The 21,473-nt window shown below is 47.8% G+C and overlaps 1 protein-coding gene across 2 annotated transcripts in view; it reads left to right on the top strand.

Annotated features, from left to right (window-relative positions):
• Nucleotides 1-376: 376 nt before the first annotated feature.
• The window catches only part of LOC120949357 (dendritic arbor reduction protein 1-like), a 73,935-nt gene continuing 52,838 nt past the window's right edge, over nucleotides 377-21,473 (top strand). The window contains exons 1-4 of one of the 2 annotated variants that reach the window (XM_040366619.2): nucleotides 377-1,949; nucleotides 8,008-9,108; nucleotides 9,215-9,652; nucleotides 17,262-17,378. In XM_040366619.2, the coding sequence (XP_040222553.2) occupies nucleotides 8,646-9,108; nucleotides 9,215-9,652; nucleotides 17,262-17,378 (1,018 nt within the window). In that variant the 5' untranslated portion in view covers nucleotides 377-1,949; nucleotides 8,008-8,645. Of the gene's footprint in view, nucleotides 1,950-6,428; nucleotides 7,922-8,007; nucleotides 9,109-9,214; nucleotides 9,653-17,261; nucleotides 17,379-21,473 lie in introns of those variants that run through there. The other variant, XM_040366618.2, reaches the window with a different exon arrangement.

Raw genomic sequence — 21,473 nt, forward strand, 5'->3', positions numbered from 1 at the left:
CATCCCTACAGGTGTAATAGCTGCCGTTCTTCAAAACCTCAAAATCAAACAACTTTATCGCGCGATATTCTACAAAATGGGCCAAACAGGAAGGTTTCATTCGAATTTGTCAATACTTCCTATTTGAAGTCGACCGCACACAGATACATCTACCGAGCAGGTTGTGTAGCTTACCATGCGTCCTAAAGTCCACTGATGACCTCCTGATGGCGCACCGTTACTATTCTCGGATATCAGACCCATTTACACCCACCCAAGCTCGATGCGACACCCTCCATTCCCAAGTCGCCACGAGTTTGTGACAAATTTTGCGCGCACCTCGGCCGGCATTAGCGTCCTCGGGTGTTTTGAAGGTTTCCCGGACAACTTGCCCCCCCCCCCTTGGATAATCGCCCCACAGTTGACAAAAACGAAGAAGAAGAATGAACCGCTCACACACTCGATAGCGTGTGGCGGTGTCAAACGCTTTGCATCCCACCGTAGGCCGGGACCCGGACCCTGGGCGTGGACAGTGTAGGCCGCTAACATGACCGAAAAAAAAAAGATACCGCAAGGGGACCGCTCCGTGTGGGCCACCAGCCGGGTGAGAGCGTTTCCATCCATCCATCCATCCATCCGCCCGCGTGGACGGGTTGATCAAATTTGGTGCGTCCGGCGTGGCGTAGTGCGGAGGATTTGGTGTGTCTTTGCTCCGGTTTCCCGCGCACGGTACGCTGTCTTCACACTTTCGCTAGGCGCGTCAGTACGGTGCGGCACTGCGCCAGTAGACGCGGCCAAACCGAGCGGCACGGATCGCATCCAGCGGACAGCGTGACATCCAGCAGCTCCACCACTGGCGATGGTTGTAATTGGCGTAATCACGCGCAAGCACACGCATACATCTAGCGCGCGTCGGTCAGCTGTTTCACCGCGGTTTCACGATATCGGACCGGCAATTAATCGTACACTGCCGCACCACACCACAGTGAGCGAGGCGCGAGTGATAAGAACGGATGGAAAGAAAGTGTGTTAGAAGTTGAGTGAATCAATTCCTGGGCGCAGTCTGGGTATACACGCGGTTCGAAATGGGGTCTCGGTTAAGCGATGGAAAATGTGCCGTTTGGATATCAGTGCAGTGCTTGTGTCTGTTTTGAAGCGAGTGGCCTCTAATCCTTTAGTTCATGCTGAGATCACATAATATTGATCGATCAATCGCAGCAGCTAGTGAAATGCTCAGTTTGTCACCTGCTAAGGATGCAGCACAAAACCCTTGCAGCAGCCCTAGTGGGATGAAAAGGTGGTTTTTTAAAATAAGAACCATTTCCCAGTGCAACTCTTCTCACACGATTAAACCCACCGAAAAGCACAAGTAAGCCATGAGTTAGTTCGTTTGGTGTCACCGTATTCGTGTCCGTAGGTTTTGTCAGACCGTCGCGTATTACCCTCCCCGTTCTCGTAAGGGTAGCAGTTAATCATAGCCGCACATCCGGTCGTTGTGTGCTCGCTCGCTGACGCGTTTCTCGCCTTGTGAGATGCGATTATTCGCCAGCTAACAGCGTTCTAAGCACATGCAGTTTTGATGGCGGAGCGATCAGAAAGCTGGCTGCGTGTTTGTTTAGCAACCAAGTATGTGCTGGGTGTGTGTGTTGGCACCAATCCGTGTTTAGTTTGTCTTAGAGAAGTGCATGCATGTAAGTGAAGAATTGAAGTGTCTGTATGCTTGTTTGCGTTTTTTTATTGCGTTAGCGCCGCAAGTGTGTTAGGCATCCGTCAATTATACAAATGTGTGAAAATGTGTTTTTACCGTAGTTGATTCTTTGTGATTAAATATTCTCTAAAATATAGAGCTTAGAGGATAGAGTTATTTTAAGCTAAAACATATCATGCTGTGAGGATAAATCAATAACAACAAAAGTGAAGAAAAACAGAATTAAATATACTCCTTGGAAGAATCGCAACCGTCAATTGTGGTAAGTCAAGATGAAGAGCTAATGTTATTAAAATTCTACCTCTAGCGATGACATTCCCTTTTCACTCACGCTTCGCGTAACACAAATTCTAACCTAGGTACCGTAGGTTTGTACCAAAAATAAATTCACTATAGGTTGCGATCAATGCCTAGAAAAACATGTCTTACAACTCTTTTCCCGTACGTGATCCAAGAATAGGAGTTGTGGCAAACATGTCCCTCACGACGTTGGACACCTTCCGTGTGTGTATGTTTGCACCGGCACATGGTCACCGTTGCTGCACATCCTACACACCACGCCACCTTCCGTTAGGGTAAGCGTAAAAAGGCTCACACCTACGGTTTAAAAATCTACGCCTCTCCACCCAGCAGTGTGCAGGGCAGCAACGGAATCAGCAGTCCATTAGCTTTGATTGGACGAGTAGGAGTAGTACTTTCCGGAAAGTACAAAAAAGTAACAGAAAAAACAGCATATTCTTCCTTCTAATGCATCTTTGGTGTAAGCTTCTTTTTAAACATTCACCCTTAATATCAGCACAGCGCACGCGAAATCAGATACCTCAAGCAGATGGGCTATACGGTGTGAGGGCTTGCTTGTGAGGGTGTATTAAACAATAACGTTCTATCTCATTCTATCCCTCGTAGCGCATCGATTTCGTTCTTTGCGATTATTATGCTAAAGCGCATCAGCACAGCTTCTGCAAACACACTCCCCCAGCTTCTTCTGTTGCTTGCTCAATCGGTTCGATCACTCGAACTTAATTACCCGACTAATACCATAATTCTTTCACCAAACCGTTCATGCTGCCTTCCCCACCTCGTTCGGGCAGGCGCCATCAGGCGTTTTGTGTAATCTGCACTGCAAACTGCACTAATGTGACACCGAGCCCGGGCAGGAGATCAACCTGCGAGGCTGCGAAAGTAAACACACACGCACAAACAAAAACACGACACCCACACGGTGCGGGCAGCACGCGTGCCTACGGTGGCCCACGCATCTTCGTGTACCGAAAATTTGGCGCCCACACAGTGTGTGTGTGTGTGCCACCGTTCGAGATGGAACGGGGAAATGGGGCAAGCAATCGTTTGGGCCCGAAAGGCATCCAGAAAAAAACAAGAATTGGAACCACTATAATAACACCCCAAATAATCGCATCCAACGCGATCCTATCGAAATTGCAGCAGCGTGTGTACAGAGTGCGGGGGGGAAAAGGTGATAAGGATGCGTGACAATGGGTGGGTTGCACCGGCAACACTTTCAGCATTTCTTCGAGCACAATACTAGCAGGCTAGGTGAGTGTGCTTTTAAAAAGGACAGATGGTTTACGGTTGCGTTTAAAAATTCTCTAGAATGAAATACAATAAACTGTTTACGTGTTTATGCTTCTGGAACATCTCTGCCCCCCCTTTCTAGTGTATGTTACCCTTTGTTTGATCCTGTTTGTCTTGTGTTTCCTTATCCTTTTCTACTTCCCTTCACACACAGCCATACTGCACAAGGTGTTTTGCCTTCGTAGCCCTTGCATCGTCTCTTACCATCTAGTAGCCCTGTACCGCTTAGTAAAGGCTGCCGTAGTGCATGCGTGTCCATGTGTGTGTGCGTGTGTGTGTACATGGAGCGTGTAGGCTTTTTGGAAATACGACCGGGGTACTACGAAACACGCTGACAGTGTGCGTGGGCCGCTATTGCCGGAACGTACGTGTGCCCTGTGTTTGCGACGAAGGCGACGACGACTACGACCCACCTAATATCGTCCCACTTGCGTGCTGTACGGTCTCCCACCTAGTGCCCACCCACCAGCGCGCAACCAGAGCGCAAACCGAAAACGCTGGCCCGACGATCTTTTGTCGCCCGTTCTTTACTTCATTTTATGAACAGCGGATTTTCTTCTGGCAGGGGCGTTTGTTTTCGCTCTCTCTCTCCCTTATTGGCCTTTTCCTCTCTTTCTCTCTCTTCATCTCCGGCAGGCACCTTTCAATTGCACCTTTCGCTCACTCGCACACCGCGTTGCGTATTGTTCGCACTGCTCTCGCCAGCTTCTTCACCTTCCCACCATGGACTACCTTTTTTTGTATCCACCACCCACACAGCCCATTGCACGCGGCCCACCCACTCGAAGGCAACTTTGTGCGCTCGTTCGCTCTCGTTCTAACTGCCGCGCGTAGTGGTATGCTCTGACTCTCTCGGTACGTGATTTTAGTAGTGTATACATTTCATGGCAGGGCGCAATTCCGAGCCCCGGTTCCGGGTCCTGGCATCTTCCTTCTATCTTCACACACACTCACACACGCGCATACACATACGCCTCGTATGCGCTACACTACCTACTCAGTATCAGCATGCCGCTTGAGATGTCTTCCCTACCCAGTAGTTAGTTTCTCTCTCTCTCTCTCTATCTATCTCTCTGTCTCTTTCTCTCGCTTCCATGCCGGCCTGCTTCTCGCTTCACACTTTCTTCACGCACTCGCGGCATCCGGTGCCGGTTGCAGCGCGTAAAGAGCGGCACGTTTTCCATCGGCACGCGCTGCTTCATTCACAAGTTTTTGCGCCCATTCGCTCGACGCTCGGAAGGGACGCTCTCTCGCGCGCTACAGGTCCTGCAGGCCTTCCGCACTGCCAGCGAGGCTGCCACCGTAAGGGCTTCCCAAGCTTTACCACCGCACACCGGTTTACTACGCCTAGCTACAAGCTACCGATCGGCCGGTTAGTGGAATGGAATAGTTTTCCACGAGTTTGCCACGAGAAGCAATAGTGTGCACGAGATAGTCGTTGTGTTTGTGCCGTGCCGTGGATGATTGCTGGAGAAGGATTGGTAGTTTTTTGGCGCGTGAAAGTGTCCAGCACGTGGTGATTGGGTTACACAGTGAAAGGTGAAAATAAAAATGTTTGTTTTGTTGCAGTGTCACATTAGTTTGGTTGTGGTTAGGTGTAGCAATCTAAATTAAAATGACGAGTCAAAGTTTATTTGAGGTTGTGAAAAAAATACCCAAAACAAAATTCAAATCAAACAAATTTTAAAATTAAGTCATTGATTAATGCTTACCAATTCTGAACAAGTAACCAAACAAAAAACACTACAAATCATCGGTTAGTCATCTAACATAATTAATCCACTTACAAGATGCCATATCTTTACCGCTACATAGTTATTGTTGCAGGTTTGACAACTTGTACTTTCCTTCCCTTTATACGAAAACGACCAATCTAGAATTTTGATGGCAAAACGGCAAACAAGTTCAACCACCGGGCGCTGCCTACGCACGGGCTTCATTCATAAACTGTTCATCGCTTCTTCGAACCTCCGTTTTGCTCGCACCGTACAGGGGACCAGGCGCCTCCAGCAGCCTCGCACCAGTGGGCTCTGGCCGGTAGCTTGCGAAGAAAGGGGGCTACGGTTAAAAAGCTAAACCCAACCCTCCCAAACCTTCCTACACACAGTGGTGACTAGAAATTTCGAGCCTACTCTAGAGTACGCTAACTCGACCGGCTGCGCACTACTGCCTCAAAATTGGCCCTTAGCTGTTGAGTTGCTTAGGGTTTTTGCTGTACCTCGCCCACGTGTGCTCCTTACCCATTTGCCACCCCATCGAAAGTCCTCGAACGGTTCCACGGATCCACTATTTGGAACACAAAACACACACTGCCTCACTCTCGTATGAAACATTCTGAGTGTAATGCTTGCAAGTACCTTTTTTTTCTCTCTCGTAGCGACCCGTTTGCCACTGCACGTGGAGACTCCTGCCGAAAAATTCCACAACACATACAACAACAAAAATTCTTTTTCTCTTGCTCACACACGCGTCTTAGTGTATAGCGTCTTGGCTGGTTCGGTGCTGCCGAGACGCGCACCTGTTGCTCACTTTCTCCCGCTTTGCTCTAACGCTCGCTAGCCGTCAGTCGTTCGTTGCTCTCAGATTGCCTTCGAAGTCTTACGCTCAGCACAGAGCGTTTCCACGTTTTCCACTTCCCACACTCGCACACATACTACCTGCCTGCTCGGGCTCATGCGGGGCCCCATCTGGTCCCGCGTTTGGCCGCTCCTTATCGGCCGCGACCCTACGCTGCTCTCTTTCGTGCATCGGGCTTGCTCGCTCGGGCCCGACTTATCAGTGGCGGCCCTTTCGGTACCGTTATGGGTCGGCCAAATCGTTGCGCATCGATAATACACACGATCTGCACGATAGCGCGTGCCGCATTCCGGCCGCATCAATGGCGAATAGTTCGAACCTCATTCATTAATCGTTCGATTGCCTTCCCGCCGACAGGACACACGGGTCACAATGGGCTTGGGCGTTTGTGTGTGTGAGTGCCTGTGGCCGCGTGGCGGTAAAACAAATAGATTCATCTGGTGAAGGTTAGTGCAGCATTGTTGAAACGTAGGCAAATTGAGTGTATTTAATTATTTATGTACGTGTTTGGTTTTAATCAAATATTAGGTAAAAAAACATATCAAATGAAAAAAAAAACAGTACCCTTGGACGGAAGTGCGTAAATTTGTGATGTTATATTGTGCCAGTGACACGTTTGCCCTCGGCTAACCGAACCAGCCAGTGAAGATCAAGCAGACAGCGTTTGCTTCCGTATGGGTGGGTGAACTTGAACACCATCGCAGTACCGCGTTTGCAAAAGAAAATGATGCTATTTGGTGACGAAATTAGATCGTCCGCACAAACACAACGTACCGCACGGAGCGAATCATCTGGCCCGATGTGCTTGGAGTGCCGTTGCAACAGACGTCACCATCAACAGTGCTGAACAAACAAGTGTCTGTGGTTGTTTTTGAGCCGGATGTTTGTGTGTGTGTGTGTGGTTCGAAGATCAGTAGCGGTCGTACGTGTGTGTTGAGTACATGCTTTGCTGGGTTAATAGCATCGTGAACACACACAGCGAACCCATCCCCTGCCCGTCTTTGGAGCGTCGTGAACCGGGAACCATACTGTTCTTGTTTTCTTTATCTTCTCTTGTCCCGTTCTTCACCACCCACTCCACTCGATCCTTCGCGTTTGACATTTTAAGTTTGGCAGCTTGTGTCGGTTGTGTCGTAACGACGTGTCGCTGTATTTGTTTGCACGATCATCATCATCATCATCATCACCAGCTCATCGTCGCCGTTGCCATCGCACCCGCATACGGATACGAAGCCGTCTACTAAACTACCCCTCCCGCACACAAACACACACACACACACACATCCCAACCGCAATCAGGAAAATTCGTCATCGTCTGAGGTGGCCCTCACATCGCACACACCGAGTTTCCCGCCTGTGCCGCCGCGGCTGTGTGTGAGCTGTGCGGCTGTGAGGGTGTTTTCCTTCCTGCCTGTTCATCTTTCCACCGTTCGCCTTATCCATTTCCTGTAACGCCGATCGCCACCTACCTGATGCGCAAACGGTGCGCAGCTGCTTTCGCGCGGCCAAACGCGGTCCGGAAAGTGTCGGCTACACTGTCGTGGCGAGTCGTGCGGTCGAGATCTCGCGCCCCGGTTCAGTTTGCGAAACGATCCGATTCGGGAACACACCTGAGCCCTGGTTGCTGGTTGCAGCGCTCACCGTCAACGCCGGCAAGCAATACGCGGGCGGAGTGTACAGTGCGATAGGAAGGAAAACACGGCAGAGGGGGTTGCTTTTCCGTGCGATTTTTTTTTTTTTACGAAACAGTCACCATTTTTTCGAACATTCGAACCGACCTGCACCGACAGTTGGCGAAATACTTCATTAAGGCGAGCTACCGTGACGAACGATTCGATTCGAGTGTTGAAATGTTTTATCCGTTGTAAAATGTAGTTTCGTGTTTTATAACGAAAAGAAAACCGATAATTAGAACTAACGAACAAAAAATCAAAGTGAAAAGTGCAAAATAATGTAAAACAGTTTTCAGTCCTTGTAAAGATATTATGAGTGATCTTATTATTTGCTACAACCATCTTCAGTTTCATTTTGTGTTGGTACCGACGGCATTGTAAAACTCACAATGTAAATCATTGATCTTTCAATTGTATCTGCAAAGATCTTAAATACTAAAGGTTCTGATAATCGTTTTGTTTCTCTTTTCGTTACAGACTTATTCTTCTCCCGCCAAATTGCTAGATCGCAGGCCGCCTTTGACAAATATTTTACAAGTGCTTCGAATCCCAGGCGTTAAATTGTGTTCACTGCTGTTCACCTCATTACAATTGCGCCAACCGTTGCCGTTCATACATCAGCCTTAGGCTTATTGAATTCAATGTTCCTCAACGTGATTGAGTACGAAGTGTGTGAAGTGTGTGTTGGTGACTAGGAGCGATTAAAACAGTTATTGTTTGTGGAAAAAGAAAATATCATTTATTCAAGTGCAACAAGTGTGGTGTTGAATATATTGAGAGTAATTATAAAATAGAAAAAAGTGTATACAATTGTATCAAACTAAGCAGAAAAAAAGCTTTGTCATGCCTGCGTAGTTCCAATTACGGTGTATATTGATTAGAATTATCTGCTCAAAGCGTGCTGCTGCGCGTATGTGTTTCCGAGTTCGACATGGTGCGCGTGTGTGTAGTGCCGTCTAGTGTAAGCGTGTAATTGTTCATCGCGCTAATGGAGTGTTTATCATTTTTCGTTGCCTTGTTTTGTCCTTGTTTTGTTTCGTTTTGTTTTTCCGTCGCCCGTTCGATCCGTCCCGTCGCCCCGTGCCGTGCGTGTCAGTGCATCGACGGCAGAGAAAATGTTAGCTATGCGTCGTGAAAGTGAACCCATCTATGGTAGTGCCAGTGCAACGACCAACTACAACAATCTGCTGCATCACCACGGGCAACACCATAACGGTCACCATCTGCAGGCGGTACAGTCGCCGTCAGGACAGTCAGGACATCCCACCAACGGTACTGCGGCCGAACCATCGGTCAGAGCTCATCCAGCCGAGAACGGCACACTCGGGGAGACCGATCCCGGTGGGCTGGGTGCGTTCCAGGGACATCACCAGCAGCAGCACCAACAGCACCAGCAGCAGCAACTGTTGCAGCAACAGCAACAGCTAGCAGATCATCAGCAAACGTTGTCTCATCAACACCATCACCATAGCCACCGGTCAGCGTTGTCCCCAGCAACGACGGTCAGCTTTGGCGGATTGCCCGGCCTCTGCAACGGGTCGTCATCGTACGCCGGGTACACCAGCTTCGGATTGAACTGTACGTTTCCCAATGCCAAGCGTTACCTCCCTACCGCTCAAAGGCCAGTTCTCACCTTCTTCATCCTCCCCTAAAACCCACCCGCTTGTCTCTCTGCTACCAACAGCTTCCAGTTCCGGACGGTCCACACACCCGGCGGCATCCAGTCTCGACGAGTACGTGGACATCCTGCAGGTCCAGCAGCTGCTGCTGGAGAACTCTTCCACTCCGTCCGGCTCCACGAGCAGCTCGACGGTGGCGAGCATAACAACGGCATCCGGTACCTCCACCACCACCACCACCTCCTCCTCCTCATCCTCCAACCCCTCCTCCTCCTCCTCCTCCTCCACCTCCACCTCATCCACAACCATCCCTTCGACGGCGTCCCAACACATCCCGCCCGTGTCCACCGTACCCTTCTTTGCACCCTCGTCCGCTCCCTCCACCTCGACGGCGGCACTTCACGCAAAAAACCGTCCAAAAGTGAATCTTCAGAAAGCGGCCGACTTCTCTGCAGCAGCGGCAGCGGCGGCGGCAGCAGCAGCGGCAGCGAACCAACTGCAAGGTAAGTGTCGCTCGAATCACAGCATCGCGTGCCCGGGCCCATTCTCGGGCACCTCAGGCACATTGGCGGTGCCCACAAAACCAGCCCAGACACGTGTGTTTCCGTCCCGGCAAAGATCGGCGTCACTACTCTGACCGCTTCGGGTTCACGAATGTACCGCGCAAATTGTTGTTTTACGCACGCAACATACCAACTTACCAGCAGTCTTGGAGTGTTTGTCGAGACTTTGCTTACCCCGCACCACTCAACCAAGGCGAGTGTCGGGAAGGCCGGTACGCGGTGGAAGCTGCAGTCCCACCAAGACGCGAGCTCGCCATCGCTTCAGTCACGTCAATTTGTGCTAAATTTATTAATAAAACTAGACACTTTTATCATTAAGTCCATTAGCGTTATCGTTTAATTAAAGCTGTCGTCTTGGTCACTGCGTGTTGCTGCGGCCAAAGTTTTCAGCTGTGTGGCTACAGTTCTTGCCTGTCCGGGGAGGAGCCCCCAAACCCCCAACGCTACCACCAGCGGACGTTCGAGTTGATCTTGTTGGTGTGTGTGTGTGTGTTTTTTTTTCGTTCTTCCTCTTCTCGTCTTTCTTTATCGGACGTGTGACGCGGAGAGCAATTTTTCGCCGATTTGTTACACTCCGGATCAGCCGTACCTAACGCAACTGGGTCGTTGATCGCCACGGCCCGTGATGAACTACACGACAGCGCGCACGACAGGATTGACGAGGGGACGAGGGCTGACTGGGCCACGCTGTCCCGGGCCCGAGGTGTTGCAACATAACTCTATCGGACCGTGCAGCTTGCAGCAGCAGCAGCTGACCGGGGCGATGTAGTGCCTTTCGAGTGCAATTGATCGGAAACATTAGCGTTCGCGCGACAAACGCTCGGTGTGCTGTCTAGTTGTATTTGCGGCCAAATTCTGCCGGTGAGCCACCTTAATTGAGCGGCGTGATTCGTGTGCGATGGCCACAAAGTGTTACTAAGTGATTTGTCTATCAGCGCGTCATGCGCGTGCTTGCGTGCGCCGCGTATCTTCCCGTAGATCGTACCGTGGCGTACATTTGGACCGGGCCGGAATGTTGATCGATCCATTCCATTTGAAAGTTTGCCATTACTACTTGGGATCGAGAGGCGATTCAATTCTTGTTTTTGTTTATTTTTTTTTGCATCCTCCGCAGCATCACTTGCAACACACACACACACACATTATCTAGGCAACCGCAACCGTCTTCCCTGAGATACCTAGAGTGTGACGTTGTGACGGAGTGTTTTGCACACTGAAGAAATGCATTATCGCTGCCCACGAGTTTGTCTATATAATTTAATGTAGTTTCAATGTTTTTGGACTCCGCTGGACTTCGCCGTGCACTTCCAGAGGTTTGTCTGGGTTGAGATTTTTGTCCCGTCCGCACGGTGCACTGGCTTCTTCTGGCCACCATGACTGCCTTGCCTGACCCTGCTGCAGACTGGCCGTCCGTTGAGCAAGCGGGAGACAGCATGCGGGACCTGCCGCCAGGGGACGCCAGACACTCGTCACCTGTTGAATGCGTTGGCATCCTTGGCGCTGATTGCATGTCGCGTGGAATGTTTTATTTCTCCGCTGCTGCACCGTCTGTGTGCCAATGTGTGTGTGTGTACAGTTGTTGTTGCTGTTAATGTTTGCTTAAAATACACACTCTCTTCGCCTAACTGCGGTTGGGTAGAGCGTTGTTGGTTTTTTTTCCTTCTCCTCACTCACTCGCTCGCTTCTTTTCACGCCGAAGGTGCGCAGGCTGCACTTTGCTCCTTTCCGGGCAACTTGCCGTGCCGGGTGGCATCGTCGTGTAGCCACCGTAACCATAGCCCAAAAGATTGCTCGACCGGTGGTTGGTGTTCGATTTTTATTATTTATTAGCAATCTGCAGACAGCCACAGCGCTTTTGGCACGGGACACTCCGAGATCGAAGTGCACAAGCGTCGTCGTGGGCATGATGTGCGAGGTTGCTTGGCAGTGCTCGGTACACCCGTTAGGGCCACGCTCGATATCAGAGTGAGAGAGAATTGCTCATAGATGGGTTTTGATTTATTACCCATGGGCAGCGGAGAGGCTGCCAGCCTGCCAGCCAACCAACCTTGCGAGCGTCACATTTATGCGTGTGTGTAGGATCACTGTCCGATAACCGGAACGCTCGTGGTGAACGAGCGGCTGCAGATGGTCCTTTTTATTGCATAAGCTAACTGGAAAATATCTGTATGGCTAGACATTTTATTCGTCAAATAGTTCAGAATGGCTAAATTACTTTTAAGAGAAGCATAGAATGGTTGAATACTTGATTGAATAATCTTATTTTGGAGTTGGTTTGCAAATGAAGCTTGTATGAAATTTTGACTTTAAGATTGCATTCAATAACAAGCGGCAATGAAAACTCAATCAAAAATGATCGAAGAATTTCATACCAACCAGTCGATCGATATGCTTTCCATTCAAAAATATGTTATTGTTATTATTCACATTTGTGGGTAAGAGTAACATTGACGGAGATTAAATTTCATTCCATTTGAAGCACAAAATTGAATATTTCTGATGTTAGTATTTTAAAATTGGTAATAAAATCAAAATATAGTTACACATTTCAGCTAGTAACTATTTACAACAGAACTCTATTTTAAAGTGTTTAATTTCCTCGAATTACTCAATCCTCAAGCTACTCTTAAAACCTATCTTAGGGCCAATAACACCCTTTCATCATCATCTGATGCTTCGTTTTCGATTCTGTTGCAACCCAAAGTGCATTATTCGCATCCGATGGCACTTGCGTTACCGTGTCACCTCTTTCGCTCTGGTGAACGATCTGCTACGCAACCATAAATTATGCAAACGATCCAAAAATCACCGCACTAAAAATATACTTCCTTACGAGGCAGCGTAGCAAAAAAAACTGCAGTAAAATCAAGAGTGACAAATTAAACACTCAAAGCAGCGTAAAAAAAGAAGATAGGACATTGGGTGGATTGCATTTTTGTCTCCATCTTTTATTTCGCTCATTTACACGCTCCCCTTTCAAAGTGTGTGTGTGTGTCTTGAGTAGCAAAGTGCAACAAAAACGATAAATACGTGTTTCCTGCTCCGTCCTACTTCCTGTCCCCAATCATGAACACGATTGGCACGAAAATGGCATTTCGCGAGCGCCCTGGCCCAAGCACCACGACACACGTCAGCCGAAAACGATGCTGTAGTAATTTATTTTCACGCACGTTAAACTGTCTTCCGCCGTTTGCGAATTGGTCTCGTAAAACGGCAGCAGTTTTAAAACACTATGAGCGTATAAATTGATGCAATGCCGGGCGAAAAAAAACGATCAAATCCTCACCAACAAACAAAGGTGAGCGGGTGATGTTTCGCATCGCCACAGTGTTTGAAGTAAACGCAATTCTTCAAGCTTCGCTCACCGTGGTAATAATCGGGCTGGTACCGTCGGATGCAGGTTTGTTTTAAAGTGTTCAGGAAGTGGAGTCGATTGATGCAACCAGAGGACACATTCCTATCGCGAAATGGCTTCCGTGCGAAGCCATATAAAAACGAAAGCAGGCCATTACAAACGGACGTATAATGAACGATCGTTCGAATAAAATGTTTAACGACCAGCAATTAATCATTCTGTAACACGACCGTGATTCACCAACTCTTTAGGGTAAGCTGCGGTAGCGTCATTGTTGTTATTAATATCGTTTTAAAATCAACTGAAAGCCCATGTAAAAGAAATTTAATGGACTTTGCAAATTCAGTTACTACGATTGCGTATCGTTTTGTTTTATCTGACGTTTTCTGATTGGATCTGATTGGATGCAGAATGTATCCGGTGTCAAAAAGAGATTCTCTGTGTAAATGTTACATACATATGTAAGTAGTCTATGATGCCGTCGGAAAATCAATCATTTCAATTGGTTTCACGCTATTTATTTAAAAGTGATTTTATTTTTTAGATGTACTTACTGCTACTTGTTCGACGATATTCTAAATTTCGTATTACATACGATCGTATCAATTCGATCAGTCAGTCATGAACAAATTCAAACTGCATTTAATTCAATTGCGTTTTTCATACGATGTGCGATTTCCAATAATTATAAAATGTAAGTTATGAAATAAAGAAGCTAAAAAATTGCAAATGTTATTACGTTATTAAATTCAAATCATTGTGATAGTACGCCCAAGAATGCTTCTCAATAATACTTACATTCGCCTTCTACCAACTAACATAGGTGTGATATTTTGATTGTAAAGAAACAAACGACACCAGCTTAAGATAGGAATAAAGTTGAGAGAATCTCTGCCACAGAAGAAACAGGAGCCAAACGCAACGGAAGCAGAACCAGCTTAAATAGCGTTGCGTGTCAGCCCTTTTCCTGTTCTGCATAACGCAAGCACAAGGGCGATTGCATTTTCGACGTCCACCTAAAGGCTAACCTGCAGCGAAAAAAAAATCCAAAGCTTCTAGAGCAAACCATGCTGGAAACGTGGTGTCTCCATTCCCGTGATTTTAAATTATTGGCGACAACGCACGACAACAGCATTGACTCGCGCGACGACAAGAAAAGTGACAAATAAATGTTAATAAATTTTAAATACAAATAACGTGGCGTGCCGCTGGCATGTGCCGGCCTGTCATGCGGCTTACCAGGCCCCGCATGGCTCACGGTTTCTTTTTTTTTATCCACACCCGTGGCGGAACGTAGCGATGGATTTCGAATTGCTCGAACTTGCTTTCCATCGCAGCCCGTGCCCCGACCGATCCTGATCGATCCTGTGGCTGCGTAACGACGACTGCAGCCACGACAGAGCAACGACGGTGGCGATGAAGCACACAGGCGGTTGGTTAAGCGTCTGCAAATCTTTTCCTTTCTTTTTTTGTTGTTGTATCTGCGTGCTGCCTTCGGCCATCTTCTTCGCCCAATGATCAGTGACGAACCGTGTGGAGCGTCGGGGAGCGTGCGGCGGGTCGGTGGATTCTGCTCCGATTTTGATTGCCTGTCGTCTGGCGTTTTCGCCAACTTCGCGACAGTTGGCGATGGGTTTCGCCATCATTACAACCACACCACTTAATGCGGTCGGGGCGACGATTTGGCTTCGGTGCGCACTGCAACCAGACCGTCGCGTCCTTCGCACACCAACCACGACCACACGACCTGGTCGCGACGCTAACCGCGATAATGCGGCGTGAACGCGCAGCTCTTGCACAAAGCTGGCTGCTCGGACATAAGTAAATGAAAATTTGAAACACACTTCGATCAGCGCTTGGAAAATGGTTACGTTACCCGGGCTGGAACCCTTCACGCCAATCGGACGGCTGGTGGGCTTACCGTCGCCTTGCGCTGGCGACAAGTGTGTGGTCAGTCGCTGTTATCCCCTGCGTCGTGTCGATTTGTTGCTGCAAGGTGTCAACCTTCGGGTTGGGATGATGATGATGACGGCCGTCGTGGTTGCAATTCGAGGCTGAGGGCGAGGTGCCACCTCGTCGCGGTCGTCGTCGAAAATGTGCTGATAAGGGGAATGGGATTTCCATCATATCGCTGGATGCATTGACCGCGCGTTGAGCAGACAGGCCGTGGTGGATCGAAGGGCTGAAGACTATACAACGACTTCAGCCTGCCAGCGAGAGAACCCAAAAACTGCTGCCCCCCTCCCCCTACCGGGGCCAGGGAACACGAGCGCACCATTAAGCTGACGGCAATCAGCATGATGGCACTAATAAATTAATACAGCGAACAAGTGTATTAATTAGGATAATCACTGCGGGGCCGCGGGAAGGACCGAGCCGGTGCCGATTGCTTAAGTGTGTTTTAATTTATTTATTACGAATTATCGGTGCGCCGAGAGCTGACCTTGCCGCCTTTTTGAGTGTGTGGAATGGCTTCGTTGGCATACACTGCACCGAGCATGCATCCACGGGGTAGGAAAGATTGGTCTAAAGGCGCCAAAGAATGTTGCTGGTGTCGCTTAAATGTTTCAATTTGCTTTTAGGATGCTTTTGGGATGCCTGTGTTGTCTCATATTTTGTTTTTAAATGGCGAGGGCAACGCTTTTGGCTACTTAAAAGAGTTGAAAATTAGTTGCTTAATAAGGATTGATTACTATAATATGTGTTACTTTTACTTAAATTTTAGTTCCGTCGTAGCAATCAGACGGACGCTTTTAGAAAAATTCACGTTATTTCAATATGATTTGTTGTATTATCACTGACATCTTTGATTGTCATAGCAAGGTGGATAATCATACAAATGATCGCTTAGAGAGTGTACATCACATGATATAGTATGGATTTTTACAACTCGAACTATGTTTCACTATTTTTAATCTAAAGCTCATTACTTATTTCATCATTAGACATTATTCAGTATTAGAAGAAGTTATTCTATCCATTTGATTCAAGTATAATGCACATTTAATGTTGCTCAGGATCTTCCAGAGGATTTATGTGTAAGGGTTTTTTTTTTCATTGCTCTCAAAGACCATCAAAAAACCTCCAATGTGCTTGAGAATTAGTGTCCACTTAAGTGGGTATCGGACGCCATCCGGTCGGGCAGAATAGAATAAATCCATCATCCCAGCTAAGCTACGAGCGATCCCACAGGCAGCAAACAAGCTGGAAATAGCACTAAATAGAATTAGTGTTGAATATTATTAGCGACCAAGCTTCCCTAAATGGAAAACCAACCAAATGGAGCTACACATAACAGCAGCAGCCGAGCAAACAAAATACAGACGGAACCAAACAACAACCAAAACACGTATACCAGTCCACGAGTGATCCCAGCATTTAGTCTCACTCGCTTCAACCGATAGCACTAGGGACAAGAAGAAATGATTCTGCCTGTCAAAAATAAAGCAACAGAAATGGTTTCGTTACAATACCACAAACCAAAATCTCAAAAACATCATGAAAAACCCACGCCATTCGGACGGGGGCTGCTGTATTAGGAAAAACAGGTATTTTAGCTTGAAATTTACCTCCAGCCTTAACGTAGGGACAACCGTTTGCCTCCCGTTTGATCGGTAGGATCGATTCCAAAGTTGATTTCAGAAGCGCCGAATTTGGGATTCGGCCTCACGGAACCTGGAGGCCAATGGCTCTTAATACCCGGACACACAATTCTTAATGACGTGCAAAAGAGGGAGCCGGGGAACTTTCACAGGTTCTGATTGGCTGGGAATTATATTCCTGCGGTTAGGTTACTAACCCTGCGTACAACATTAAAATCTCGAAACGAGTTGAACGAACCCGCTGGCTCAGATCATCCGATCTGATGCCGCTTGCAAATTACGAACACTTGCTGGGATGGAAACAAAATGAAAGAACCCTTGAAAGGCGCCATTTTTATTCTCTCGTGATTACTTCGCTTGAGCTCAGCGGTTTCCTGCTAATGTGCTTCTTCTTACCTTCCACGACCGCAAGCAGTCATCAACTGACCAAAACTTGTACTGTAAAAATACGACGCAGCACGGACCAGCCCAGGCCACTTCCCGCACCCTCTGCTCCGTTGCGCTCATTCGCCTCCAGCTGAAACAGTATCGCAAACCATCAGTTTCATCACTCCAATCTCCCGTTTTCCTCTCTATCTCTCTTTTCTTCCAGGCGATTCACCCTCCAAAAGACTGCTCTTTGATTACCCGAGCCCATATTTGTATGGTAATTATCATCCGTCGCCGAGTGACGATCTGGTCGCTTTATGGTTCGGAAGTAACGGAACAGGTTAGTGCGAATCCATTACACTTTGCGGGCGCCATTTTGTTGGAATCGAACCACCCGATAATAGCACGACTTAGTTGTCTCGTTACGCGACACAGCGTGCGGTAGAGCAATTGATGGAGGAGGGGTATGGAGGGTGGGGTTTTTGAGACGATGGCGAATGCCACGTGTTGTTGGGTCACACTTTTGCGAAACTTTGTTGAAATTTCAATCGTCCGTAATGATGTCTTAGAAATGATTTGATTAGGAGTTAATCTTGGGTCAAGCATAATGCGCCTCCATTGAATGTACTTTCTCGTAAGTAAGTTGTTTACTTAACAAATTTAACAAGTTCAAAGAACTATAACAAGAACCTCAATTCATCTGAAGAAGAACTTTTTGCAGGATAGGTACGCTGTTTATCAATCTATGAAAAGAAATACGACATTAAAATGTAATTGAATCTAGTCAAGTTATCATCATATGATGTTGGCGCAGAATGTTGAATGTGGTTATATATTAATCTGAAGACGCTACGTCTTCTTTATTTTAGTGAATTTAGGTCGGACGAAATTGCGTCTAGATCCTTTGATGGTCCATTATAAAAGAGTGCTAATAGCTTTAAAGCTTTACAAGATAATGCAACAAATCAATTGTTACTCAATTTGTAAGCATTCCTGATTGCTCAGAAACTGAATTTCAAAAAACAATTTCAAATATTTTCTAACAAAATTTCTCGAAAAATTCATTTAAAAATGTTGCACACATTTAGCGAAGAATGTCTTCTAAGACTCTACTCGAAGCAAAATAACACAAGATCCGGTACACTCGATCGTAATTAGCTGATATTCGCTGTCCATCCGCCAGCGAACCATAAAAACTGTACACCTTGCCCAGTGGATGATGAATTTTCATTTGATATGCTAATTAAACGCCATCGTCAAACACCCGATACCAACCCGGCACAGACGGGTGCAATCCGCCCAGGGCCCACTGGTCCGCAATTGGCGGGACCAGGTAAGCTGAACCGTTGGACCATCACCCTTGTTGACATAGTTACCAGCAGGTTCCCGCCCGAAAAACGCAGCGACAGTTTGCCACGTAAACAGTGGAGTAGCGCACACCGTCGTGTGCACTAACTGCATAGTAAACCTGCGCAAAATGGCGCAACCGTTCCCGCCGGAACGATAAAAAGCGTCGTGTTTGAGCCACCACGACGCGGATATTCGCGCCAAAGCGTTCTAATATTCTTGACCCGCATGCTACCATAGCGCGAACGGTGTGCATCCCGCGTAACCGGATGCCAAAACAATCCCAGCTCCAATTACGAGCGTTTGGAGCGCATCTGCAGCGCTATATTTTACTCAAGCCCATACACGCGAAAGCGATGAGACGATCGTCTCGCTGTGGCCAGCGTCAGTGGAAAGGGGAGATTTATGAATGGATAAATCTTATGCTACGACGTACGTTGTCGTCGCCAAGTCGCGCAAATGACGCGGGAAAACCGATGCAAACATGGGTCCTGGTACCGCCCGACGTTGTTGACGTTCAGCCAAGTGTCTTCCGCGCCAAGCGCCAAACTATCGAAAAAACTGGGCGCGCTACTTCCGGCCGTTTCCAGACGGCGCAACCGCACCCGTCCTGCCACTGTCCCTCGTTTGCACTGCCATAATGGCGCGTTATGTTACAGCTCGTTAGCAAGCTGTACCGGGAGCACGGCCCAGGAGCATCGGAAAGTTTTCTTGATTGCATCGAAAAGCGTACCTAAAATCATACCCGCCAATGCGTCCTCGCCTCGCTCAAGACGACGTCGGCAACGACGTCGGCAACGACGACGATGACGGCGAATGGCGCGAAATGATAACACGAAAAGTCGTCGTCCCATAATGAGCTCTCCGGTGGGTCTGGTCCGGGTGGGTTTTGTGTTGCAAAATAGCAATTCCGCCCCGTGCCGTCCGTGCGCGTTCTGCCAATTCACTTGGGCCCCGCGGGGCTCGCCTGATGCCAGAGACTGTGAAGGAAGCGCTGCGTTGGCGTCACGGCCACAGCGTTCGTGCCATGGCTACCGCGCTTGGTTCTAATTTCGCGCCCAAACGGTAGCGTCCGTAGCGTGTCCGTCACCACGGCGTCCAGCAATGCCTTGTGTGCATCCGCGTGGATCTGTTTTGGTTTGTCGGTGCGAGGCAAAGATCGAGGTATTATGTACGTGCTCTCTTGTTCGCCGTGCGTGGTGCGGCTGACGCGTTGCGGACGCTTTCTGCACCGGTGGAAGTAAAGCACGGAACGACACACGGTGAAACATAAAACCATTCTGTCCTGGCGGTGTTCTGGATGGGTGAGTGTCTTAAGGTGCTTTCGCTAGCCCGTGCAAGATTTCTGTTTGGGCGATTCCGGTTTCGTCAAGCAAAAGTGTACACAATTTGATCCGTCTCGCGTGACATAGGACAAAGGTGGAGCTTTGGCGGTGTGTTTACGGAATTGTTTGTTGTGGTTGGTGCGCTTTCGTAGAAAGCTTTGATTGAATGTTTGAATTTTTCTCTACAAGTCTGTTACGTTTGTTTCTTTCGCCTCTTGCAACTAACGGCAACAGAATGATTCATTCTCGGCATAAAAGCCCAATAAAATAATACTATGTTCCAACGGGCCAAAAGTCGCTACAATTCATGACGACCCGCTATAAGCCCCGCTTGAAACTGATGCCCATTTTATGAATGAAATAATAAACCAATAGGCTGACTTTATTGGCCCGGACGAGTGAGTGATAATGATCATGTCTTATTAAAAATTCAACGTTTCATTTTGGAACCAGAGCCACGATCCGATGGGAATCGAAATGAATAATTCCTTCGCTCAAGTTTAGCACATCATCATCATCATCATCATGATTGTCGTCGTTGTCGTCGTCGCTGACTTCGCTGGGCTGTGTTGGGCTTAATCTTTCGTCGTAGAAACAATCAAACTGAAACAAATGGATGAAATCTTAGCCGCATTGATTTATGCACATATTGCACACGATCGGGGCGCGGCAATATTTTGGGACGGTTTTGTCTGACAGTTTTCCCACAGTTTGACGCCAGCTGACCTAGCTGGAAAGGAATTTGTTGGAGATTTTTTAGCTCTAAACATAATCATTCCTTTTCAATTTATTTCATTTGATACACCTGTACGGAATTTCATTCTTACTCGACAACTTCAACTGTCATACCGTTTGTACCAGTCGTAGTCTTACCGTCATGAGACTGAGAAACTTAACCAGCTTCCCAGCGCAACGGATGTGTTCGACCAGTGAGATCAAACTGGCAGAGATTATGCTTGAGCCACGATGCGAAGAAGAGGAAGAAGAAGCGCCACAGTATCAAGCGGATTATCTATTCCGATTTTCGAAGCCGACATCGAACAAATTTGAAGGCAAATGTCAACGACCATAAATTAAAATGGGAATAAATTTTCTCCTCCACCGCACACACTGACGACGCAGGCCTACGAGCTGCGTTCAGTTCCATTCGCACATCAGCGGTGGTGGCTAGTTTTCTTCCAACGCGAGCGCTATTTGCCTCCCCGCTTCCCATAAAGCGCGCAAGCTAACGCGTGTTAGATGCTGTAAATTGTATGCAGCGCAGCAAAATCTAACAATAATCGCACATTCCCAGTACTTGGCAAGCTTAGTTCTGGGTAATCTGTCTGCTTTCAGCTTAGCCACACAAGATGAGCCCAAATTTTGGGAAAAATTATTAACGCTATGCGGGGAAAATGTAAGACAACAGCACAGATGCAACGCGAGTGAAATCTGCTCGCGCGAGAAGAAAGTGACAGCGACCCAGCGATTCCCGCGGCGAGCCAAACGAAACCGAGCGTCAGAAAAGATGAGCCTTTGAGCGCTAAGGTCTTGCGTTCCCGTCCCCTCAATGTTTGTTGTCTCATTAATGCCGTACCGGTCCGTTCGCTGCTTTATTTTCGCTGTCATTTTTAGTCGTTGTTATTCCATGTTATTCGCGTTACATATTCAGACACGTTTCTTCCGGCTACGGCAAGCAAGTCAAAACAATCCCCATACCAACCCCTCCTGCATTCCTCCAACAGCGACGCATTGAAACCAAATTTGTCCCAAAATCTAGCTGC

This window comes from Anopheles coluzzii, chromosome 2, assembly GCF_943734685.1.
Source record: "Anopheles coluzzii chromosome 2, AcolN3, whole genome shotgun sequence".
NCBI classification, from domain to species: Eukaryota; Metazoa; Arthropoda; class Insecta; order Diptera; family Culicidae; genus Anopheles; species Anopheles coluzzii.